This window comes from Pelodiscus sinensis, chromosome 13, assembly GCF_049634645.1.
Source record: "Pelodiscus sinensis isolate JC-2024 chromosome 13, ASM4963464v1, whole genome shotgun sequence".
Classification (NCBI taxonomy): Eukaryota; Metazoa; Chordata; order Testudines; family Trionychidae; genus Pelodiscus; species Pelodiscus sinensis.
This window is the reverse complement of record NC_134723.1, coordinates 31,884,830-31,911,557: the sequence shown is the minus strand read 5'-3', so window position 1 is coordinate 31,911,557 and position 26,728 is coordinate 31,884,830. Positions and strand designations below refer to the sequence as shown.

The following is a 26,728-nucleotide window of genomic DNA, read 5'->3' as shown; positions in this document are numbered from 1 at the left end:
ATCAATTCATTAAATAAATAGGAGTGATTTGGATGCAAGTGGAGATTAGTTTATATTAATAAAACCTCAACCCAACAGCCAGCAAGTAATAAACTACAGTGTAGAAAAAATGAGAAATATCAACAAAAACTCATGATAATTTTTGTGGCCAGCTAAAATGAAAGGTTCAAAGAGGGAATTTTGGTGATCCTGGGCTCCATTTACCTCCACTAGTGCAATCAGACCTCTTTGCAAGAGAGGGAGCTTCTGCAAGTTGATAGGAAGGAGGTTCATCTGCTAGAGATGGGCAAATAGTATTTACATTATGTCACTATCTAGAAGTTGCCACTAAGGAGGAGAGTTTTAAGTTGTATTTGTAGCTTCAAAAAAATCTCACTGTTGTGGAAATGCATTGAGTTGGCATGCTGTTTAGCCATACTGGCCATGCCCCCTTCAGTTAGCACTGACAACTGTCAGAACTGGACAGTACTTCATGGCACATCTATTCCTCCAGACTTTTCAGCTGGGGGCACTACACCCTAAGGAATGCTAGTAGAATCTTTGTTGTTGAATATGGCCACACTGAGCAGAGTCTTTTGAGGTCAATCTCATATATTTGAACCTGGTCTCTCTTAGAGGTGTTTTCATTACTACTGCAGTGTGACATGTCAGTGAACCAAATCTTTTGGACCAGTTGTTTGATTTTATACTCTCTTCATATCAGCTGCAAACAGTGCTTTTTGGTCATTAATGATCCCAGGGCCCTAAGGAGGGGTGTTAATTCCAATGCCCTGGCCGAATTCCAATCTGTGCAATTACAGCCAGCCTATTGACAATTCCTCTCTGTAGTACTGTAATTAGATTCAGTAACTCTGCTTTCTTATCTAAAATGTTGTGCTATGTTGCTATGCACCGTTAAACTGCTACCATGTTTCCTTCCAGAGATGACTGCATAGGGGTGGCGGAGAAAGACTGTCAAATAAATTATGGCATTCTCTACTCCCAGAACATTTATGAAGGAGGTAGTAATAATTTGGCTCCCATCACACTGTTGTGTGAAGGAGGGAGTAGCTTGCATTGCCAGAAGTGTTGACTGGCACACATAGTATATGTTGTACCAGAGGGGTGCTGACTACACCACTTAAAATGCGCAGCAAGAGGCACCATTTGAACATTTCCCATGGTTCAGGCTTAGAGGAGGCATAAAATAGGATTTTACATTCTATGTGAAGCAGTTTGGGACGCTGGATAAAAAGGGCTATGTGGAATTCAAGTAATTAGCATTGAAAGGTAAATTCCAAGTCCTGAGGGAGAATGGCGATATCTGAAAATGGGTAGGCAAAACTGAAATATAAGGTAGGCTCAGAGTTAATTCAGATTTGTGTGTAAATTAATTCAAAAAGATTTGCAAAGTTATTATAGATCTGTTCAAGTTTTCTTAAGGAAAAAGGACCATTTTACAATTTTTTTTTCTTGCAGACTCTTTAACTCAAACAAAGACTATGGGCTCTGAACAAAATAGAGAAGGGAAATGATTAGCCTCTGCTCACCTGAGAAACAGTCACAGTTTGGATCAATCTTGCAGTCACAATCTGTTGGGGCTCCAGCAATTATGGAAATCTCACCATTGGTAGTAACCTGTTGTATGCGATTTATCTTTCTTTCATCTGTCTCAGCAATGTACAGTGTCCCACTGTGAGAGACACTGATTGCTCTAGCTGATTCCAGGGTTGAATGGATTGCCACCTTGCTGACTAAGAAATGATCCATGCCTGGTACCTGGCAGTGAATAGGGCGTCCCGCAATAATTCGCACACGCCTAGTCTCAGAAATCTGCAGTACAATGTTATTGTCCAGTACATACAATGAGTTGTCTATCGGGTTGACCGCAAGGTCTGTTGGCCACTCTAACCGCACCTGAAAAAAGGAGACTAGATTGAGTAACTGATTTCCCTCCTGCCCCAAAAGCACTTTATGCAGAAGTCTCAGGATAGATGAAAAAAAGAAAAGAAAAATAAATGAAAAGAAAGAAAACAAATTGTCAATGTTTTCTGCAATATGATTGAGTGGCTAAACTTTATCCAGTTTTCTTACAACATTCATTGTTATTAACTCATGTGGTAGATAACTCTCACACAACCTTTAACTGCTGCCTTTTAAAGAGAGAAAAAAAGTGATGGCTACATCTCAAAATATTATTAGGTATATATGCCACTCAGATAACTAAAAGGGGACCCATTTATATACATGCTTTTAAATTGTGCTCAGCATGAAGGAATCTAGGCGTCTGGTACTCTTTGGTATTCCATTATATTACAACTTCAAGCATGTTTGTCTGGTTGTTGAAAAAGTTTCTGCAAAGCATTTTCAAATGGTTGGATCATTTCTAGTATCAATATGGAATAAATGCTTATTTACATTTGAACTTAGCAACATTTGAATTTTAAATTTACTACTTGAACAGGTCCATTTAGGTGGGAATATAATAATACATACACATTCATGCAAATAAAATTTCACACAATTCATGTCATGCAACATCAGCCAGAAAATTTTCCAAGTTTGAATGCTATTGTTTCAAGGTTGCAGCGAGCTCTGGCAGAGTTAAAAACTAGCAAGGGACTGTCAATGTTACAACACTAACTGACTAGTCCAAGAGAAAAAACCTACAGAACAGATTATTTTTTCAATGCTTATTTACTAAGAGAGGAATGTTAATAAGCATTATCTACCATTACAACTATTAGCTAGTTAATTTTTTATAACACAATGCAGTATCTAATTAATCATAATTACATAATTGTAATGCTTGTATTTATTTTATGACTACCATATTTCAGTGGTGGATTAAGTAAGTTCTCTATTAAGGGTTAATTTTTTGCCCTTTACTATGTGGGAGGGGTAACAATCAATGCAGCAAGATTTTCAACAAAGTACTCAAAATAGTGCTAAAGGCATGACCCCAGTGCTAATGCATCATGACCCCTGTGAATACGGCCTGCCAGCTAGTGGGTATGACCAACATCCTTCACGTTCATCAAGCTCACATGCTGCTGTCTGCCACCTTAGTAGGGGCTGCATTCTGCTATTTTCCAAAGAACAGAGCAGCATGTCCCCTACTGTGGCTGATCCCAGGAATCGTGGCCTTTTCAGCATGCTTTTAGAAGCTGCACTCCTGCTCCCAATGCTGACCTGGAGAGAATCTGAACCATAGTTTCTTTATTGAAGGGTCAAATAACAAAAAAGCCACAAAGCTTAAAATTACAGCCTGTTTTTGACTATTGGTGTTTCTGAGAAAAGAAGAGATTTCATCTGAAAGGAGACTTTCCAAGTTAAATATTTAAAACATAGTAAGTAAGTAAATAAATCAATAAACTATAACATTTTCCATACAAAAGATTGTGGCAATTATATGTTTTTGCTGCTGCTGCTATTGTGGTTCATTTTTTCACTGTGCTAATTAAACTGCTATGAATTCAGAGGTTGCAGATGCGAGCATTAAGAATCAGCATTAAGGAATGACAGATGGTGAAGAGTATGGCTATCCCAGGATACCTGCTAGTCTGAGATCTGCTGAGGCATGAGGCTGAAGGTAAAGTCTGTTCAGTTACTCAAGATTCAATTTTTCCTGAATAAGCTCATTCCAAGAAATATGCTAATGCTGGTTTGATAATTGATATTTTAGTAAAGTGTGATAGAGAGAGCAATGTGGCTAATATGTCTTGCCCTTTGTGGTTATACTGGCTACACCACAGAATTAGGTAAGCTCACTGAATGATTAGATTCCTTCTGTTACTCAGTCTATTTTACCAGATAGCATAACAACTGTCATTAAGAGTGATGTTGCTGGGTTCAAGATTTCTACTGCAGCAGGTGGCTGAGTCATTCTAAATGCCGACAAATGTGGTGCAACCATTGGAAAGAGATTTTAGTTATAGAGTAGCTGACTTCATTGTCTTTGTGACTTTCTGCTTTCTACAAGAGGAGTTAGGGTTGGATTTATATATGGCTTCAGCCTTCGATCTGGTTTGCTTTTTTCAAGTGAGGAATCACTGTGAAGTTGAACTATTTAGGAACAGAATACAATGCCTAAAAATATACTTAGAGGACCTGGTAAAATATTACTCACATTGCAGAGATGTTGGACTTATAAAAAGCAAAGAACACATTAAAAGTAGCAGGAAAGACAACTACTTCCCTGACTTCTTTTCAACAGGTCATCCAGGTATTGAGATGATCTATAATAAACCATGGCTATGCCAGATCATGTGCTGACTGTGGAAATCCCAAGCTGAAATTATTATTTACACCATAATCATATTTGTTTTTGCCAGAAAAAGGAGATGCTCCAGCAGAATATTTGCAAAGTCTTGAAGGTGGTTTCATTTTGCAAGTGGACAATTTGGGTGAACCATGTAGCCTTTGCTCAGTGGCTAATCTGAGATTCTCCTATTGTGAGAAAATGTCTGTGACTTTGCAGTCATAATTCAGTGAATTCCAATCTATCAGCTTCTCTGATTTTAGGCTAAGAAGAGGTTTTTATGTGACTGTATTTTTAATATAAGTCAAAGACACCTAAAATCTAGGGAGCCAGATCCCCAGCTGAAATAAAACAGCATAGCTTCATTGACTTCAACAGATGTTTGTTGATTTAGATCATCTGAGGATTTAGCAGATGTGGATGGGAGCTGTTTTGTGTTTATCAAAATAAACAGCTGAAATATTAGTTGGGGAGACCTGTACATTTTTGGTTACAAAGCATCAATATCTATTCTCTGTTACATTTGTGTAAATCTGAAATCTCTGCTGAAGCTAATGGAGTTACTGTAGCATCAACACTGATATATCAGAGCAGAATTTGGCCAAATAAGCTAATAAGATCTTCATTTTTCCTAATATGAACAGGGGAATTCAGATACATCTGAGCAAACACTGCACCATGTTTGTTAGATTTAATATATCTTGAAAATCCACTGGTTATTCTACCTGTTTGTATTCTTTTTCATCGAATCAAATTACCCTCTGGCAGTTCTCCGTGACTAAATAGTTAGGTGGTGTTTTACTAAGTCTAATAAAAAATTACAGAGGACCACACCAATTTTCATTTGATCTAACTGTGCCTCTTAGCTATTAAAAATCTGTTCAGATAAAAAGGCTGTTACCTTTCAAACAATATAACTGAATGAATGTAGCAGTGTGGATTATCCTCAAGTAAATGTAGGCTGATGGGGGTAACGGCTAAGGTCCAGTTCTGCATTCCTCACATTCCCAAATTGTTGGGCAAGAGTCCAGTTTTAATTCATGGGGGATTGACAGTGTTGTGCAATGGAAAGGAATGCAAGGTCAAATGAGAGCTCCAAGAGTGATGCTTCTTGCATATTTATTTTAACATGAAGTTTTCTTGGGACTCTGCGTTGAGATGTCAGCTTCTTGTGTTGTCTCTGCTGTTGCTGAATCAAAGCTTTGTTGGAAGTGCAAAATTTACTACTTTCCTGGCTTTATTTTTAACTCACACGTTTTAGAAAGGAGACATACACTGAAATCATAGATAGGCACATGCAAACTTAATTTTCTCTTTACCACATTTTTTCCTCTGGCTTAATTATATTACATAAAGTAGGTAACACCCACTGAATTCAGTGGCAATTTTTGGTGTATTAATATCACTTTCCTGGTATCGTTAGGGTGTTCTTTGCTTTTGAGCCCTTCACTGTATTTTTTTCTTCAACTAAGTTGGCTACTGCAAAAAGTATTACAACTAAATAAAGTTGGTTGCTAAACATACAAAATAATGTCAATATTTTGTATGTGTTTATAAAGCCACTTGTGCTCTTTATTTAGTTATATCAGAAGAAGAAAGCAACCCATAGACCCTAATGAGGGCACCAAAGATTTAAGTGTTTGGACCAAGGATTTCTTAGTACTGGGGTATATTTAGTTCATCAGTGATTAAGGCAAGTCACATCAAATTCACAGCTAGGATGCACTAGCTATGGCTGGTTGGTATATTTTGAGTCAATTTCATGTAGCAGCATGAAATCCCTGCCAAAAAGATATTTTTCTCATGGTGCAGCATGTTGTATTACTTCATATCTATACTGCTCAACCATGAGAACTTCCATTTATGTTAAATCAGTTGCTTATTCCACTTTGGATATGTATCTTCAAACATGATCATTAACTCCTCCATTTTATTTGTGCTACTAATCTTGTTTATCTCTTTCTATTCAAACGGATCTACTGTTTCAATGGAGGCCAAGTCATATTAATTCAACGGACTGTCCTTTTGTATTCTCTTCCATTTTCTCAGAGCTGACATCTGTATATCTTTTTCATCATTTTTTGACCGTTTACTCTCTTCTAGGATCTTTTCTTTGATGACAGTAACACTGTCAGTTTCTCACAGAAGCCTAGATTTTTTTAATGGAGAAAGAATTTAGCTTACCCCATTCAAAAACTTGAAGGACTCTTCCTTAGGCAAGGCTACATCATCCCTCTACTTATTTCATAAAGTCTTTGGTTCTGGTGCCCCTGCTGTTCCAGGATTATGCAACTCAATTACAGCAGTTATTGCATTTAAAACGTATGCATTCATCATTCCCTTGCATAAAGGCCATGTAAATGAGCTTTGTGTGGGAGAATTAGGCAGGGAATGCAGAATGAAATCTACCTTTGCAACCCATTAGAAGAACAGTCTGGTAGCCTCTAAAGCAGCTGCTAATCCAGTCCGTTAGCTGGAATAGCCACAGTGGCACCTTCACATCCCCTTGGTCAGAGTTTTGTGCCCACTACCTCTATGTAAACATAGAACTAACAGTCTCCAGGCCTCCACCCACTCTCCATGCTGACTTATTCATAGTTGAGATGAAACCTACAACTCCAGCACAGAAGGGTACAAAGGATTTGTGCACAGCCATGCACTCTACAGAACCCTTGCACAAAGGTACTATTGGAATTTTAAGGCAGAGGAGGACATGTGAGTGCCCTCCTTCAAGGGAATACATTTCATAACATATGAAGTGTCCATCAAAGGAAATAGAAGGAACCCCTTTTCCCTGTTAGGAAGCAGAACCATAAAACATTCTTTGATATTGGATGAATTAATTTCCTAAATCATAAACTGATAGATGAGACAATTAAAGGGAAGAGGTAACACACATAAATTGTAGTTTTTATGTTTATTGCAAAACAATTTTTATGTTTATATTCATGGATCAAAAGCCTTTTAGAGAGGACACCATTCTCTGTGACATCAACTTTAAATGGCTCAATTAAATGTCTTACCACGGCTTTTATCGCTAAAATAACTAAACACACTTACAACCCCTGCCTTAAGTTCCTCCTCTCTAACTCCATCCTCCAATTTGGTTTCTTCTCCTTTCATTCCACTCAAACTGCTATCACCAACCAAGCCTAAAAATCCCACAAAACACAGAGGAAGCATACATTTTCCTGCTGAACAATTCAAGCCATTGTGAGTAAATCACTCTGAAATTGTGCTTATAGCAGTGTGTTACGCTGAATACAGAGTCAAACTAAAGGTCTCTGCCTTAAGAACCAAAGCTTCCTGCGGGCTTGGCCAAGACTGTCCAGGATTTACCTATTTCCGTGTATCCTAATCTCTCTCAACAGCTATATTCTTCATTCTGATTCTGGACTAACCGCATCATAGGACAGAGCTTTCAAAGCAAAATCTGGACTAATGAAACTGTTGATTATGAGGGTGAGTTTTGGCAGAATTTTCTCAGCAGCTAGATGGAGGTTGTAGAATTCACTCTTACAATGGAGTGAAATGAATAACACCACTGCTTTCAGAAACAAAGATTCATTACTATGGGTATGTCTACACTACAGCACTAATTCGAACTAAGCTAATTCGAATTAGTGCAGCTAGATTTAAAAACTAGTTTGAATTAGCGTTTTGCTAATTCGAACTAGCATGTCCGCATTGAGTGGACCCTGAACCGAGGTTAAGAATGGCCGGAAGCAGTGCCGGCAGGGCAACAGATTAGGACTTAGAGCGTGGAGCTGCTGTCTCAGGCTAGCCGAGGGCTGTGCTTAAAGGGACCCGACCCCCACCCCGGACAGACAGTTCTCAGGGGTTCTCCGCTCGCTTGTCTAAATTGATGAGGGACAGCAAAGCAGTCCTGGCTTGAAGTGCCCTGAATGCTCACACTCAGCATATCACAGGACTTGGCCATCAGCCTGGCTGCACTTGCCGCAGGCTGCCATCCGGGGGGGGGGGGGCTCAATCGGGGGGCTGCAGGAGAGCTTCCACCCCGAGGAGCCCGCAGAGCCACCCCAGTCCTTCCCATCAGGGTCTTGTATCCCATTCCTCCCTCGCCTCCTTCCACTTACCCCTCCCTAGCCCCTCTTCCTGATGTACAAAATAAAGGACACATGTGTTCAAAAATAGAAACGCTCTTTTTTGAACAAAACTCGGGGAGACTGGGAAAAGGAGGTGAGAGAGGGGAAGAGAGAGGGTGGGAGAGGGGAGGGCAACTAAAATGATCAGGGGTTGGGAACAGGTCCCATATGAAGAGAGGCTAAAGAGACTGGGACTTCTCAGCTTAGAAAAGAGGAGACCGAGGGGGGATATGATAGAGGTCTATAAAAGCATGAGTGGTGTGGAGAGGGTGCATAAAGAAAAGTTCTTCATTAGTTCCCATAATAGAAGGACTAGAGGACGCCAAATGAAATGAATGGGTAGCAGGCTTCAAACTAATAACAGAAAGTTGTTCTTCACAAAGCAAAGACTCAACCTGTGGAACTCCTTGCTGCAGGAGGCTGTGAAGGCTAGAACTAGAACAGAGTTTAAAGAGAAGTTAGATAAAGTCATGGAGATTGGGTCCATGGAGTGCTATTAGCCAGGGGGTAGAAATGGTGTCCCTGGCCTCTGTTTGTGGAAGGCTGGAGATGGATGGCACAAGACAAATGGCTTGGTCATTGTTTCGGTCCATCCCCTCCAGGGTCCCTAATGTTGGCCACTGTCGGCAGACAGGCTACTGGGCTAGATGTACCTTTGGTCTGACCCAGTACGGCCATTCTAAGCTCAGGGCTCAGGGTCGGGGGTCTCTCTGGACCACCCTGATTTTCATGCAAACCTGCTCCTGGGTGGCCAGGATGGCAGCTATCCTGCCCTAGATGGCCACTTTCCTGTGCCTACTGTGGAGGTCGTGGATGAGGTCCACGATCTCTGCACTAGACCTGGTGGGCGCCTGCCTCTTGCGGACGTGGTCAGGCTCCCGGGAGCCGCCAGCCTGGTCCCGGGAAGAGGCGGAGGGCTGGGTAGCAGCGGGTGGCTGGTTCATGCCGTGCCAGGTGCAGGGTCTGCTGGCTGGGTGCTGGCAGGCTTGCACCTGGCACAGGCACCGTAGCCAGACCGTGCCCCTTTAAGGGCTCCGGGGCCGGGAGGGGGGGCAGGCGAGTTTCCCTGGTGGTGCCCAGAGTGGCCACCAGGGAAAGCTGGGGAGGGCTAGGGTTAGGGCTACACAGCCCTTAATTCAAACTACTTAATTCGAACTAGGCGTTAGTCCTCGTAGAATGAGGTTTACCTAGTTCGAATTAAGTTCGATCTAGCGGTTTGCCTGTGTTGCGCCTATCAAAGTTAATTCGAACTAACGTTTGTTAGTTCAAATTAACTTTGTAGTGTAGACATACCCTATGACAGTTTTCCCACAAGGACTGTATCATGAAATAAGTAAGCCCGAGCAAACAAAAATTTCACTTATGCAAGGAAGATAGGATGAGGAAAGAATTAGGCATTCAGTATTTCTTGATTATGGCAAGTTGCCCCTAGGGAAAATTCCTGGAATTTAATAGGGATGAAACCAATATGTTGAGGTAGAAATAGCTGTATAGGAATTAATCTACAGCTATGCAGAATTTAATAGTAAATACACCCCTTTTACAGTTTTTTATCATCTTATAGTATTGTAGAGCAGAGACTGAATTCTCTAATAATATGTATAGAATGGTTCAAGAGAATCTATAGGAAAGTTTGCATTTTTCTAATAAATTCCATAGCACTTTTCCATAAGAGTATAAAAAACCCTAAACAGATCAGCAGACATAAGGCGAATCCTAATACTCAATCCCATTACATATGAGTCAGGTTTTGGAAACAAAAGATGTGCCCAAATGTAAAAAATATTATCATGTGAAATCAAGGAAAACATATATCCAACAAGATTATTGTGATTATATAGAGAATATTCACATCTCCATAGAAAAAACCCTCAAGGTTCATTTTATCCACCAAATCTTGTAAAATATTCTGGAATCTAATTTTTTATACATATTTACATAATAAATATTGTAACTATACAAAATCAATGTCCTTTAAATATCTGTCATCCAATGTTGAAAGCAAACAAGTACTGATGTTTACACTCTAAACAGCCAATAATAATTAGGCTGGTTGTATTATTCAAGACAAACAAAAGACTGTATTACATGTAGAAACACTCAAAGATGATTAATATTCACATTATTGGGGCTTTTGAGAAAACATACTGGAAAATGTTGGAATCACAACCCAGGTATTGAGGAGTACTCTTGTTTTAAGTTGATGTCAAGGCAGGGTGTTTGTTACTGCTGTGGCATATGTTTGGACAGTTATAAAGGCAAGCCTGGGGCAGATATGGGGCAGATGTGACACAGACGAATCTATGGCAGTCAATTTGATAGTTGTGCCAATATCCAGCTTATAATCAGAAAGCAAAGGGCTCAGGATAAGATGAAAACGTGCTTAGTTTCCTTGATACAAAACATCTCAGGGCTAAGGCTTTCAAAAATGGCAGGATTGTGGGGGGAGCCTGCATGGCCCTATCTTAACTAAAGCATGGATCCCTCTCTTGACCAAAGTATGGATGTCTGTCTTGATCAAATGAAAGATCTCTAATAAAACATAACCCAGGACTGTTTTGAGCCTGGTGCAAGTAGGCAAGGCTGGGGGGCTTTGAAGCAGGAATGTTTTTGCACAATCATGCATATTCAGCATACTACAGCATGACTATGCCAAAAGTACTAAGAGGAAACTGGTATATTTTATTTCTGCAAAAAGCAGATGCAGCCATAAAACATAGTTTTGCAACATCTCGAGTAGAAGGGTGTGCCCCCAAAAAGTGCATTTTAGGTATCTGACACAAGATGTAATCAATTACAGATATTATTAGAATGGCCAAGTTGAGTATAAATATAGATGTAGGAAGGATAATCAGTAGGAGGGACTGGGCAAGGTATCCCCACATACCTTGCTTGCAGCAATTAGAAGCTGAACCGTTCATACTGGTAGATGCATTCTGGGCACCTCTATGGGTGGGGAAAGAACGAGATCAAAACTTCCTATGCGGCAATTGTAAGACTGCTTACAGTTGAACTGCATGTGATTTATAGAACTAAGTACATAGAATCATAGAATACTAGAACTGGAAGGGACCTCGAGAGGTCATCGAGTCCAGTCCTCTTCCCTCACTGCAGGACCAAGCACTGTCTAGATCATCCCTGACAGGTGATTGTCTAACCTGCTCTTAAATATCTCCACTGATGGAGATTCTACAACCCCCCCTAGGCAATTTACTCCAGTGTTTAACCACCCGGACAGGCAGGAAGTTTTTCCTGATGTCCAGCCTAACCCTCCCTTGCTGCAAATTAATCCCATTGCTTCTTGTCCTATCCTCAGAGGCCAAGGAGAACAATGTGTCTCCTCCTCCTCCTCCTCCTCCTCCTCATAACACGTTTTAGATACTTGAAAACCACTATCATGTCCCCTCTCAGTCTTCTCTTTTCTAAACTAAACAAGCCTAGTTCTTTCTTTCAGTCTTCCCTCATAGCTCATGTTTTCAGACGACCTTTAATCATTCCTGTTGCCCCAAATTGAGGCCTAATCAGCACAGAGTAGAGCAAAAGAATGACTTCTTGTGTCTTGTTCACAACACTCCTGTTAATGCATCCCAGAATCATGTTTGCTTTTTTTGCAACAGTGGCACACTGTTGACTCATGCTTAACTTATCGTCCACTATGACTCCTAAATATCTTTCAGCAGTACTCCTTCGTAGACAATCACTTCCCATTCTGTATGTGTGAAACTGATTGTTCCTTCCTAAGCGGAGTACTTTGCATTTGTCCTTATTAAACTTCATCCGATTTACCTGAGACCATTTCTCTAGTTTGCCCATATCATTTTGAATTATGACCCTATCCTCACAAGCACTTGCAACCCCCCCCCCCAGCTTGATATTATCTGCAAACTTAATAATCATATTCTGTATGCCGTCATCTAAATAACTGATGAAAATATTGAACAGAATCAGCCCCAAAGCAGACCCTGTGGAACCCCACTTATTATGCCCTTCCAGCATGATTGTGAACCGTTAATAACTACTCTCTGAGAACAGTTATCCAGCCAGTTATGTACCCACCATATAGTAGCCCCATCTATGTTGTATTTCCCTAGTTTATTGATAAGAAGATCTTCTTAAAGTATACTACATCCACCACTTCTCCCTTATCCACAAGACTTGTTATCCCATCAAAGAAACCTATCAGAGGTTATGTCTACACTACAAAGTTAATTCGAACTAACGGACGTTAGTTCGAATTAACTTTGATAGGTGCTACACTAGCGCTCCGCTAGTTCGAATTTAATTCGAACTAGCGGAGCGCTTAGTTCGAACTAGGTAAACCTCATTGTACGAGGACTAAGTCTAGTTCGAACTTACTAGTTCGAATTAAGGGGTGTGTAGCCCCTTAATTCGAACTAGTGGGAGGCTAGCCCTCCCCAGCTTTCCCTGGTGGCCACTCTGGCCTACACCAGGGAAACTCTATTGCCCCCCTCCCGGCCCCGGAGCCCTTAAAGGGGCACGGGCTGGCTACGGTGCCTGTGCCAGGTGCAAGCCTGCCAGCACCCAGTTAGCAGACCCTGCACGGCTCAAGCCAGCCACCCGATGCCCCCCAGCCCTCCCCCTCTTCCCGGGACCAGGCTGGCGGCTCCCGGGAGCTTGCCCGGGACCGCAAGAGGTGGGCACCCTCCTGGTCTAGTGCGGACATTGTGGACCTCGTCCACAACCTCCGCACTAGGCACAGGAAAGCGGCCGTCTAGGTCAGGAGAGCTGCCAGTCTGGCCACCCGGGAGCAGGTGTGCATGGAAATCAAGGTGGTCCACTGAGACCCCCCGACCCTGAGCTTACATTGGCCGTACTGGGTCAGACCAAAGGTACATCTAGCCCAGTAGCCTGCCTGCCGACAGCGGCCAACCCTAGGGACCCTGGATGGGATGGACCGAAGACAGTGACCAAGCCATTTGTCTCGTGCCATCCATCTCCAGCCTTCCACAAACTTTGGGCAGGGACACCACTACTACCCCTTGGATAATACCACTCCATGGACCCAACCTCCATCACTTTATCTCATTTCTCTTTAAACTCTGTTCTAGTTCTAGCCTTCACAGCCTCCTGCAGCAAGGAATTCCACAGGTTGACTCTTTGCTTTGTGAAGAACAACTTTCTGTTACTAGTTTGAAGCCTGCTACCCATTCCTTTCCTTTGGTGTCCTCTTGTCCTTCTATTATGGGAACTAATGGAGAACTTTTCTGTATGCACCCTCTCCACCCCACTCATGCTTTTATAGACCTCTATCATATCCCCCCTCGGTATCCTCTTTTCTAAGCTGAGAAGTCCCAGTCTCTTTAGCCTCTCTTCATATGGGACCTGTTCCAAACCCCTCATCATTGTAGTTGCCCTCCCCTCTCCCATCCTCTCTCTTCCCCTCTCCCACCTCCTTTTCCCAGTCTCCCCGAGTTTTGTTCAATAAAGAAAGATTCTATTTTTGAACACATGTGTCCTTTATTTTGTACATCAGGAAGGGGGGCTAGGGAAGGGTAAGTGGAAGGAGATGAGGGAGGAATGGGGAGGACTGGGCTGGCTCTGTGGGCTTCTGGGGGTGGAACGTCTCCTGCAGCCCCCCAATTGCTCCCTCTCCCCAGATGGCAGCCTGCGGCAAGTGCAGCTGGTCTGATGGCCAAGTGCTGTGATGTGCCCAGTGTGGGTACTCCGGGCAATCCAAGCCAGGACTGCTTTGCAAGCAGGGCACCCCTGAGAACTGTCTGTCCGGGATGGGGGTCGGGTCCCTTTAAGCACAGCCCTCGGCTAGCCTGAGACAGCAGCTCCATGCTCTAAGTCCTCATCTGATGCCCTGCCAGCACTGCTTCCGGCCATCCTTAACCCCGGTTCAGGGTCCACTTAATGTGGACATGCTAATTTGAATTAGCAAAACGCTAATTCAAACTAGTTTTTTAGTCTGGATGCGTTAGTTCGAATGATCTTAGTGTAGACATACCCAGATTGGTTTGACATGATTTGTTCTTTACAAATCCATGCTGGCTGTTACCTATTACCTTATTGTTTTCCAGATGTTTGTAGATTAATTCATTAATTACTTGCTCCATTATCTTCCCTGGCACAAAAGTTAAACTGGCTGGTCTGTAGTTTCCTGAGTTGCTCTTATTTCCCTTTTTATAGGTGGGTACCATATTTGCTCTTTTCCAGTCTTCTGGAATCTCTCCTGACTTTCATGATTTTTCAAAGATTATAGTTAAAGGCTCAGATACCTCCTTTATCAGCTCCTTGAGTATGCTATGATGCATTTTATCAGGCTCTGTTGACTTGCAGAAATCTAACATTTCTAAGTAATTTTTAACTTGTTCTTTTCCACTAGCAGTCACTATGTCAGGCATCCCGTAACCATCCATGTTCTTGACAAAAACTGAAATAAATAAGTCATTAAGCACCTCTACGATTTCCAAGTTCCCTGTCTATGGTCTTCCTCTTGCTCCTAATATATTTGTAGAACATCTTCTTTTTGTTACCCTTTATGTCTCTAGCTAGATTTAATTCTTTTTGTGCCTTTGCTTTTTCTAATCTTGCCCCTGAATACCTGTGTTGTTTGCTTATAATCATCCTTTGTAATTTGACCTAGTTTCCACTTTTTATACTACTCCTTTTTATTTTTAGATCATTTAAGATCTTCCAGTTGACCCAAAGTGGTCTCCTGCCATACTTTTTATCTCTCCTACGCAGTGGAATAGTTTGCTTTTGGGCCCTTAATAATGTCCTTTTAAAAAACTGCCAACTTACTTCAGTTGTTTTTCCTCGTAGTCTTGCTTCCCATGGGACCTTACCTACCAGCTCTCGGAGTTTACTAAAATCTGCCTTCTTGAAATCCATTGTCGCTCTTTTGCTGTTCTTTCTTCTACCATTCTTTAGAATCAGGAGCTCTATGATTCATGGTCACCTTCTCCCAAGCTGCCTTCCACTTTCACATTTTTAACCACTTCCTCTCTATTTGTTAGAATCAAACCAAGAACAGCTTCTCCCCAGTAGCTTTCTGAACCTTCTGAAATAAAAAATTGTCTCCAATGCAGTCCAAGAACTTATTGGATAATCTGTGCCCCACTGTGTTGGTTTCCCAACATATATCTGGATAGCTGAAGTCCCCTAATACCACCACATTCTGCGCTTTGGATGAGTTTGTAAGTTGTTTAACTATGTATGTCTATATCCTTAAAGCTGAATACCTTGTGCATTGTTCTAGGTGTAGGTATTCCTATATTGTCTGTGCTATATACCCCATTTAGTGGAATAGATATGTGAGTCTGTATTGTTTCTTTTTGCTATTTTCTGTATAATAAAGTTAGAGGCAGAGCTTGTCCTTGGTGTGTTTTAGCTCCTTTCATATATGATATCTCAAAGACACAACAAGGATAGTGTGAACTGAGTACTTAAAAACTTCAGTTGATTACAAGACATCAACATTCATCCTCATAATTATTAAATGAAATCAACAAAGTAACAACATGATCCTGCAAAGATGTAACCAGATGCAAAACATCCCATGATGAGTACAGTTATTGACTACAAAGGGGACTACTCCCAAGATGTAAAGTTAAGCATTTACTGTACATTAAATCTTTGCAAGACTGTACTTTAAACACACGTCAGATCCCTGGAACAGTAATTCTAGCATATCTTCCAACATGTCCCCCCTTGCCATTTTCTTTTCATTACCTATTTTTTAGCTCCTCCTCTTTCTCTTCTTCATTTTGCCTCCTCTTTCTCTTTCCTTGCATTTCTCCAATATGTCCCCCTATTTTTCTGTTTTCTCACCTTTCATGTTTCTTTCCTTCCTTACCAGGAAATGTACAGTTTTCTTGCAAATGGTTAAGCTGAAATATGCTGCAGCAAACTAGAGGAACAACTCACATGAGTCACACAGGGTTTATAGGATCAGGCTTATCCTGGTATTCAAACTTTGGACAGACCTTTTATTAAACCTTCCAAAGGGTTTATTACACTTTATGATGGGAAATAAAGTGAAGCTTTGGTCTCCTGAAGCCATGATATGGTTCACAAATTTAGCAGTGAAGAGTCATGAAGTAATCTAATAGTCTTTATTCAAAGATTTGTTTGGATATAGGTGGAGGAAGAGAAGTACATACAGACGAAGAATCTAACAGTGTCATGACTTTCCTCACTTCTCATTACATGCTGTTCAGTTTCTCATTTTGCTTCAAGGGTTTGATAGAATGGATAATGAATGATGTTCAGCCATTTATGATTTTCCTGCAATGTGACCTACATTACTAAACTTCTTAAATTAAATCTCCAAAATGGCACTTCATTTTGCATATCCTCCCTGTCCCAAAGAATGTTTCAGCAGGAGATGAAGGCCCAATTTGCAAAAGCAAAATGTCCTTCAGTTGTTTTAGCTAATTGGTTTATAAATGTTGTTATTGTTAGTAGAACATATCATACAAGATGCTACTCATTGTTGTTCTATTTATATTTCTCTGTGTCACAAATTTTATAATGCATGCCTAAAAACTTAACCTCTTAATGGTGCTCTTTAGTAGGAAATTGGTGAATTTTTTTCTTGACACTCACCTCTTGCAACCCCATTATCTCTCTCAACTTGTAATATAAAAGAAGCTTCTTTTCTCTTCCACATTATTTTGTTCTCACATTTGTTCTCTCAATTGCCATGCTGTAGCTGCTATCTGTGATCTCCCTCCTTTATGTGGCTGCTCTCTCCCTCACTTCCTCAGGTTGCAGGGTAACTTAGGGCAGAATTTAGTCCTATGGATAGGGTCCTATCAAATTCATGGTCTATTTTGAACAATTTCATAGTCAAAGGATTTTAAAAATAGCAAATGTCATTATTTAAATCTGAAATTGCATGGTGTTATAATTGAATAAAAATGAATTGTGGTGGGGTCACAAGGTTATTGTAGGGAGGGTGTAGTACAGCTACCCTTATATCTACACTGCTGCTGGAAGCAGTACTGCCATCAGAGCTCGGCAGCTGAAGAACAGTGGCTGCTGGTTGGGAGCCCAGCTCTGAAGACAGAGCAGCTGCCAGCACCAGCATAGAAGTAAGGCTGGCAAATTATGGTATTTCTAGCCTTACTTCTGTGCTGCTACTGATGGGGTGCTGCTTACAGAGCTGGGCATGTGGCCAACAACTGCTGCTCTCTGGCCACCCAGCTTTGAAAGCAGCACAGAAGTAATCATGGCAACACCAACCCCTCCCCTCTCCAAAATAACCTTGCAACCCTTCCCTACAACCTCTCTCTACCATTCTTCATGGTCCATAGCCCATTTTTCTTGGCTGTGAATTTGGTAAGGTCCTACCTATGCCTTATAAAAAGTACATCTTTTCAGTCTCTTCAGACTTATCACATTTTGTACAGCTTGGGCCTTGAAAACTAAGAACTATGAAGGCAACAAAGAAAATAATACTCTTGTAGTTTTCTCTCTTGCTAATAAGTTACGAAGTTCTGATTTTTTGTTGCTGTTGTTGTTGCTGTTCTTCAGTGAGTTCCACAGACCACATGCAATATGTCTGTGTGAATGGTATTTCATATTCATTGTCAGGGAAATTTGGCTCTGATGAACTGGTCATTCCTTCCATCTGATATTCTAAAATTACATCCAGAAAAACAAGTTTATTTCTATTTAGGGGTCTGACTGCATAAACAACACAGGTGCAGCTATCATTATTATTATTATTTAAGGGTTTGATCTTGTGAGGCGCTGAGTTGCCTTAGCTCCCACTAAAGAAAGGCAACTTACAAAACCAAAAAAGGGTTAAGGCCTGTATAATCTTACTTATGATGTGAAAAAAAGACCAGTAAAGGGTTCTTCCCTCCCTTTCCCAACTGCTAAGAGGGATCCTCCCTCAGCTTGTTTTTGCAATTAAAATGTTGGTCCTGATTACTAGTTTTTCCTTAAAAAAATCTATAATTATCAGAGAAATAGCAGAGAAATAGGTTTATGTCATCCATGGACAATAAAGAAAAGCATTTCATTTTTAACTTAATTTCTTTAAAGAAGGGACCTTAGTGATAGCTGAAGGTCTAGAAATGAGACTTTTTGTTTTGTTTATCAATTTCAAGAATAACAGCAGCAACTGTCTTTCTGCAAAATCCTTCTTAATGGTGCTCAGAGACTGTTTACAGTATCATCCGCTAAACATGACTGAACTAACAGATCATCATAAGCCTCAGAGAGAGAAGACAAAAACAAAAGCTAAATCTAGTTTTGTACTGATCTGGTAAAATGAAAATAAAGTGGCTGCCCTCTCTCTGTTTAATAGAAGGGTCTCCAGCACAATTTGAATATAGAATTCCTATTAGGAAACTTCCATAGCTCCTGTATTTACAGGAATACTAGATATGTTAAAGAGTGTTTCCTAAATTACCTTTTTAAATAGACATTATTTTTTGTATTATCATACCATCCAAATCAATAGACATGAGCTCGTTTTATTTCTCTCTCTTGTAAAACAACCAAGCTGATAATCCAAAGGGCTATTTTTAAAGAATGTGTTTAAAAAGAAACAAAGTAAATGCTGAAGTTAAATATGATGAGAAAGGGGGATTGGTCTCTGGACCACTTCACTTCTTTATCACACAGACTCTTCCTCCTCATAGTGGGTGGATTTTCTACTCGGACCTTTTCCTTAACATGTGAAGAAGAGGCAGAATTATGTACCAGAAGATGTAGACTTTCCAGTAGAACAAGTGGCTTAACTTTGTTAATTAATAAAAGAATGAAAATGTTTAATCATGTCAATGGCAAATTGCTCAGCTGATCAAGAAAGTGGTTCCACTGAGTTTAAGTAAAAAAGTTGTAGCTTCATCAATAGCAAAAAATGTAGTGAAACTTCTCGGGAGATAGTGTGTCTTCCTTCAGCCTGCAAATAGATCTATTAATCTCCCCAAAGAAATAAATATGATCCTGCAATACCTTTTTTATGTTCCATGCTCAGCACTGTTCAAAAGTACTTCACTCTAAAATCAAATGAATTTTTATATTGGCAGCTGTATGTATATGCATCTGACTCTCATTCATGGGCTCTTTCTTCTGTCTTCCACATAATCTTCTATTGTATCTGACTGCATTTCAGCAGAAGTCATGTAATTAACTGCTTTATTTATTCTGTAAAACGGGTTCTCACATTTTTCTTCAAGGGATATCAGAGCATTCTATAAGCTTTCTATTCCATTCAATAGGTCTTCAAGCATGCAAATTTGTCCCCCGGCAGACATTGTTAATGGCTTGCCTGGCTGTCACCCTTCTGACTACAAGAGGTTTGTCAGTGTTTACATTTGTGACATCTTAAGTCACATTTTAAATCATTCCACTCAGCTTTATTCTCACTTGGTAGCATTCTCTCTCATCTTGAGCACATTATGAGTAGGGTTCCTTCTGCCAATTTACAAAGATTTAAAAGTGGGGTGTCCAGTGCTTCAAATGCTTTCAAAGAATATCTCTATATCTTCTGCTTTTTCCTCCTACTCATCATTCCGACATATATATCTTAATTTGATCTGGATGAACAGACCATAAATATAAATAAATCTTGTCACATTTTTGTGAAGGAGTAAAATATTCTGTAGTATCACTTTGAATTTTAGGTGTAGCAAAAGAATATATATAGGATCCATCAAGTGGAGAACTGCCGAACAAAGGTTGATGAAGTGCAAATGTCAAGACAGAAAATCTTCAAATAAGAACTTTCAGTTTAGGACACAGTGGTGACAGTTACAAACTCTATCAATCAGTCAGAAGCTATTATTCTGGCAAAGCGTCATCAATAGTGGAACTGACATTAGTGAAGGGTCAAGACCATGGTTTACAAGCTAAGGAAGAGATTTTGGAGTTGATTCTCCACTGCCTTGAACCTTTGTAGTTATTTGTATTTGTATAGGCTGCAGCAGTTAAAGGAACTTACAATTTCTTATAGGTACTGTCCTATTGCAATCCGGGTCCATGCCAACTGTTTAACTAGCTCCTTGATGGCTCTTGCTGTAGCTCAGCTAGCTCTTGCCGAAGCTGCACACCTGGGCGCACCTGCTTACTTTAATCTCCGATGGGCTGAGTACCAGGTGCGTATGAAATGCTATCAAATAAAGTCCTATAGCAGTTTATGCTGTGTAGAGGGGAAATAACTAAAACGCATGGCAGTAAAGAATCAAGTCACATAGTTATAATGGGTACAAGGTACATGATGGAATTGGAAATGGGCATTTCTACCAACACTCCATCTTCAGTTTTCTCCACAGCAGTGAAGATAGAAAGAAGTAAGGCCTTTATCATTGTTCTTGATTTTTCTTCTTTTACATTGAATTTTGGCCTATTACAGAGCAAAATACTGTTAGCCTTTGTTAGAACCAAACATTTTGTAGGGGGTTGATTCTCCTCTCATTTACTATTGTAAATCCAATAAACTCCACTGAACTGTAACAGGTGTAAGCAAGAGAAGAATAAGATCCTATTAAGCTTCCCCAACAGCTCTTCTGAGACATTTAAATCATAATCAGTAACAATTGTGATGCTTCAGAAATGGGCTTCTCATAAGCAGTGGGTGTTAATTGTGCCATTTTTTCTTCTGCCAGTTTGATCAATTAGGCAAGTGATAATTACAGCCAGATTTTCAACAATGCTCAGCACCTACAATTGGGCCACATTTTCAGAAGAGCTCAGCTCTCATTTATGTACTAAGATAAGTGTCCAGATTTTAAATATAAACTAGTACATTGGGTTCTTGAAAATCTGGCCACCAATGTCTCAAAGAGACCCATTAGGTGTTTTTTTGATCCCTTTTGAGAATCTGGCCCATATTCTGGTACAAAAAAAGAACTGACTGTTTTTGGAATTCTGTCTTCAAATGCAGATTCTGAGTACTTGGAATGTCTGGCCCTGAACTGTTTTTGAAAATATGTCCTTTAGTAACTAGACCAAGTACACTTAATTCATTTGACTTGTCTGAGAACACTAAATTCATTTGACTTGCTCGTAATCAAAACAGAATTCAGCTATGTTCTGTACAGGTAAAAGAAGAGCAAATTCATCACAGAGCTACATCAACCCAATCTCCTTTTCCTTACAAATGCAGAATGAAAATGCATTAGTCAAGTCTAAGATGGAAATAAGTGACCTGTTCTTAATGATTTTTAAGACATATTTCTGGTCAAAACTGGTACTGAAATATGTCACTAAACTTTTTCATAATCAATTTACCTATCAAAGTGAAAGTTCTATTTATATGCAGCAGTATTTTCAGTAGCCAATTATACTCCATGTTTACTCCAAAAGTTGTTTGGTATTTCAGTCAGAGCCGGTCCGAGGTATTCTGGAGCCCCGGGCACGGGCACACGGCACCGCCCCCGGGTGCACGGTGCATGCGCGGCCCGGCTACAGCCGTGTAGGCCCCTCGGTCGTGAGGGGAAGGGCGTTACTGGCCAGCGCTGTGGGGATGTGGGCGGGCTGGTGCTGCGGGAGCTGGGCGCATGGCGCCTGATGGCAGCTGTAAGAGACGCCGCGCACCCCTTACAGCTGCCATCAGGCGCCCCCCCATCAGTTGGCGCCCTGGGCAGCTGCCCATGCCTCCGTCCGGCCCTGATTTCAGTAAGGGCATGTCTACAATGCACGCTTATTTCAGAGTAAGCTATTTTGGAGGAAATACTCCAAAATAGATTATTTCAAAATAGAGCGTCTATACAGCATCTACACCGTCGATGGAGCCATGTAGATTAGGCTGATCGGCAGAGGGAAATGAAGCCGCGATTTAAATAATCACGGCTTCATTTAAATTTAAATGGCTGCCGCGCTCTGCCGACCAGCTGATAACCAGCTGTTTGTCGGCAGATCGGGGCAGTCTGGATGTGCCAGGGTCAACAAGGAAGCCTTTGTTGACCGGCGCAGGTATGCCTCGTGAAACCAGGTTTACCTGTGCTGGTCGACAAAGGCTTCCTTGTCGACCGTGGCGCGTCCAGACTGCCACGATCTGCTGACAAACAGCTGATCATCAGCTGGTCAGCAGAGCGCAGCAGCCATTTAAATTTAAATGAAGCCGTGATTACTTAAATCGCGGCTTCATTTCCCTCTGCCGATCAACCTAATCTACATGGCTCCATCGACGGAGCCATGTAGTTTAGACACACCCTGAGCTATTTCAAAACAGAGCATCCAAATTCACTGGATGCTGAATTGCATTTAAGGCCACCTGGAAGCACTTACTTCCTGGAGCTGCTGCCTGAGACTCGAGCTTAAAGGTCTTGTACAGCCATGTCTCAGGTTCTTCTCTTTTGTCTACCTCATTGAGAGACTGCCAAATCTTTTCTCTGCCTGATCTGGTTCCCCTTATGGACATCTCAGCCCTCTAGACACAGAGCCAGACCTGCCTCCCAGCAGTTGACAGCTCTTTTGTGTCTTGGTGAACCTCCTGCAGTTTCTGTGGGTGACTTCCTGCCCTTCAGGAACAGGACCCCCAGCTCATTGTGGGGCAATTCCTCTCTGATCTCTGGGTCTGCTCATTCTGCCCAACCCCTCCCATCATCTCCTGTACATTGTGCACTGCTGCCTTAGGCAGCTGGACACTAGCTCCTACTGGTTGGATAGAATTGTCCTGGAGTGGTGGGATGACCAGCAATAGTTCCAGAATGCCCTCACATGATGGGATACCCACATGAGTCCCACTGTCTACCCCCAGAAGCAGGTTGCCATTGCCATCTGGAAGCTCACCATGCTGGACAGCTACTGATCCATCAGGAACCAGTTCAGCATGGGGAGATCGATAGTCAGAGCCATGCTCATGCAGGTTTGACTCTCTTACTATTGTCCTAGGAAGGACGTGAACTGAACTGCTGGAGTGGGGTTCCGTAGGGAAGGTGGAGTGGTGGTGGTAAATGATGGATGGAAGCTCTCTTCTTGGGAGGTTTTTCACTCTTGCCTTCACAAAGCCCTGATGGTGGAAGGGGCAAGTCAGGCTTGATCCTGGTGTGTGTGTATAAGGGAAGGAGGTGGGGCTCGAGGGCCTCCTGATGTCCCTGGCAACCCTGTGGTTCTGTTTTTCTCCTTCTGCATGTGGTCAGGGCTATCAACACCATCCTGCTGTGCAGAGTCAGCAACCTGGGCGACATGGACCCCATCATCACCATTGGCTTCCCCAACTGTGGACCCCAACCCCAAGGGCTATTGACAGCATCCCCATCCCCATCTGGGCCTCTGACCACTGGGCACCTGAGTACATTAATCAGAAGGAGTACTTTTCGATTGTCCTGCAGGCCCTCCTGGACCATGGTGGGCAGTTCACGGACATCTACGTTGGGTGGTCGGGAAGGGCACATGACGCATGTGTCTTCCAAAACTCTAGCCAGTTCCAGAAGCTGCTCACCAGCACCTTTTTCCCTGACCACATCATCAGAGTTGGGGACGTGGACATGCCGGTCTGTGTTGTAGGGAATGCAGCCTACCCTCAGCTTCTCTGTCTCATGAAGCCCTACACTGGGCATCTTGACCCCAGCAAGGAACATTTTAACACCAAGTTCATCAGGGCCCGTATTGTTGTTGAGGGCACCTTCAGGCATCGGAAGGAGAGGTTCCATTGCCTCCTCACCCGGCTAGACCACCTCAAGCAGAATGTCCCCCAGACAGTGGCAGTATGTTGTGTCCTCCACAACCTCTGTGAAAGGAAGAGGGAGATGTTTCTGCCAGGGTGTGGGGCATAGGCTGACCAGATCAACAGAATCTTTGAGCAGCCACGCATGGCTGCTATCCAGCAAGCCCATCAGAGGGCTGTGGAAATCCGTGAGGCCCCGAGGGAGAGCTTCTCACAAGGACCATAGTGACACTCTCCTCTGGGCCTCCCCACAAGGGGCCTGTGCATTGCCCCTTTTTGGCTTTCCTCTCACCCCCCTCCCTTCCTCTGCCCTCTCTTTCCCTCCTCTTTCCCTGCAGGGACAATAAACTGTACTTTTTCTTTGGAAACAATCAACTCTTTTATTTTTATTGGGTGAATGTAACTGGGAAGGAACTGGGGAAAGAAACTGGGGGAGGGAGAAGGGTGGTGGAAGGAGGAGGTGGGGGAGAAAGGAGAGAGTCCGGGCTGGGGCAGGGAGTGGCGTCTGCATCGTGTGATGCCACTGCCTCGTATGTGGTGCTCTCAGTGTCCACGGGGGTAGGTTGGGGGAGAAGCTGGAGGGCCAGGATCCAGCACGGGAGAGGCCATTGGGTGGTCGATGACTGAATGGAAGGCTGCACAGATGGATCAGCCCTGTTGCAGCACCTTCCACCAGGTGTCATGGCACAGCTGCAGGTCCTCCTCCAATCATGCCAGTCCATGGAGCGCTGCAGGGCTTGCAGGGCAGTGATATACTCCCTCTGGAGGTCCTTGTTAGCCCTCTGGTGCCTGTGGATCATGCGCAGTTGGGGGGTTGGCATGTGTGGTGGCTGTCTGCCACCTCCACCTGTGTATGTCTATGGAAACTAATGACACTCAACTGATGGGCCTTCCCAAGCATCAAGCGTTGCCTGGGAGACATCCAGGGTGGAAGAGACCAGCTCCAGGGCGAGTATGTCTTCATGGCTGGCTGGCACTGTCACACTGCTGGCCTTGTCCAGCTCCTCTTCCTTCTCCTCCTCATGGGAAAGTGAAAATGGCATCTCCAGTCTTGGGTCCACCACTGAGGCAGCGGGAAGGGACTAACCTGCCCCCTGGGATGCAGAAGAGCTACTCATAGCAGAGGCAGGTTTGGGGTGCCACCCCAGAGTGGGAGCTGTGCTCCCTGGCCGTGGCATAGGCCTGCCTGAGCTCCTTCACTTTCATGTGTACCTGCTCCTGAGTGTGCATGTGGGCCCTTGGCCCATAGATGCTGGCATTCCTGCAACTGGTACAGAGATCCTGGAGGTTTTCCTTCTTGCCCCAGATCTGAATGAGGTCCAGGATCTCTGCACCAGACCAGGAAGGCTTGCACCTCTTTCGTTCCCTGGCTGGGTCCTGGGAGCTGGCTGCCTGCTTGGCTGCAGCCAGGAAGGACTTGGATGGAGCATGGGTATGGCTCATGGCTGCAGGGACAGCTGTGCAGGCTGCTGCTTTATTGCTCAGGGCTGTCAGGGCCTTCCATGTGCCATAAGCCCTTTCCCCCGAAGCTGCACCTTTAAAGCCTGCAGAGGAAGGGGAACTATAGAGTTTTGCTGTGTGTGAACAGAAGGGCCAGCAGGTCACCCATGGAAAGGGGTGGAGGCCCCTTATTTCAAAATAACCCCATATGCCCTGTCTACACACCCTATACCGAAATAGCTATGTTCAGAACAGGAGTTATTCCTTGTGAAATTAGAGTTACGGACTCCAAAATAAGCCGCCCATTATTTCAAAATTATTTTGAAATAGTAGGCTTGTAGACACTTGCATAGTTATTTCAAGATAATGTTATTATTTCAAAATAATGCTGCTGTGTAGACATGCCCTAAATAAAAAAATACTCATTTTGAACAAGTCATTCATTTTATTGTCAGAGCAAACTAAATTTTTAGAGTAGATTTTATTAACCTAGTTCACAAATTCTTCTTAATTGCATAATTTGTGAATAAACCACTTATTCCTGAGGTAAATGCTATTTGAGATCTAGCCAAATATAATTTAATGTAGTGATGGCAAAGTCTGCTCTTAGTTACAGCTATGTCACTTCTTAATAGTTAATGGTGATGAGGGTGTATCTGAGAGTGGATTTTGATCAAATAATCTCTCATCTACAGAGATACAGTTCCAGGATAAATTAATTGTCATCAACTTAATTGTAGAGTAATTTAATTGACAAGCTGATTTACCTGCATGACTGAAAACAGAATTTGGTTCAATGATACCATAGGACATTTAATCTGGGGCATTCATTTGGGAACTATTTAGTTATATAAACTGTGAGGAAAATCAATAGGATAAGTAATAAAAACAAATAGGTGCTTCTATAAATTGCAGATTCAAATTCCAGGGCTTTTATCTGGAAAGATTCAATAGATGAAGGGTGAAATGACATCAGTGATACAATGTATGTGGGATGGATTTAATACCTCATTTTGATTTTTAAAAAAGGAATTAGATCCTTTTGATGCCTTTTTAAAGATAAGTACTTTTAGGTGTCCTTTGTAAAGATACCTTTTAATCCCAATATCTGGTATTTTTATTGGCATGCATTCTGAATTCATTTCATAATTATTTTAGTTTTTGCAGTCAGGATACATCTAGATCACAGTTTGTTATGGCTTTTGCACCACTATGTGATGATAAACATGCAGTGAAAACCATTTCCATGGATAGTACTATTTATAGAACACCAACCTTGAACCAGTTGGATTTAATTACCAGAACTCATTTTCCTTTTTTCTTTCACATATGGAAAGGAGCTAACCT

At 42.1% G+C, this 26,728-nt stretch overlaps 1 protein-coding gene across 5 annotated transcripts in view; it reads right to left on the bottom strand.

Moving 5' to 3' along the window:
- TENM1 (teneurin transmembrane protein 1) overlaps positions 1–26,728 on the bottom strand; it is a 1,699,828-nt gene that overhangs the window by 52,045 nt on the left and 1,621,055 nt on the right. For all 5 annotated transcript variants that reach the window (XM_075940969.1, XM_075940972.1, XM_075940971.1 and 2 more), the window contains one exon: positions 1,530–1,896. In XM_075940969.1, coding sequence (XP_075797084.1) covers positions 1,530–1,896 — 367 coding nt within the window. The remainder of the gene's footprint in view (positions 1–1,529; positions 1,897–26,728) is intronic.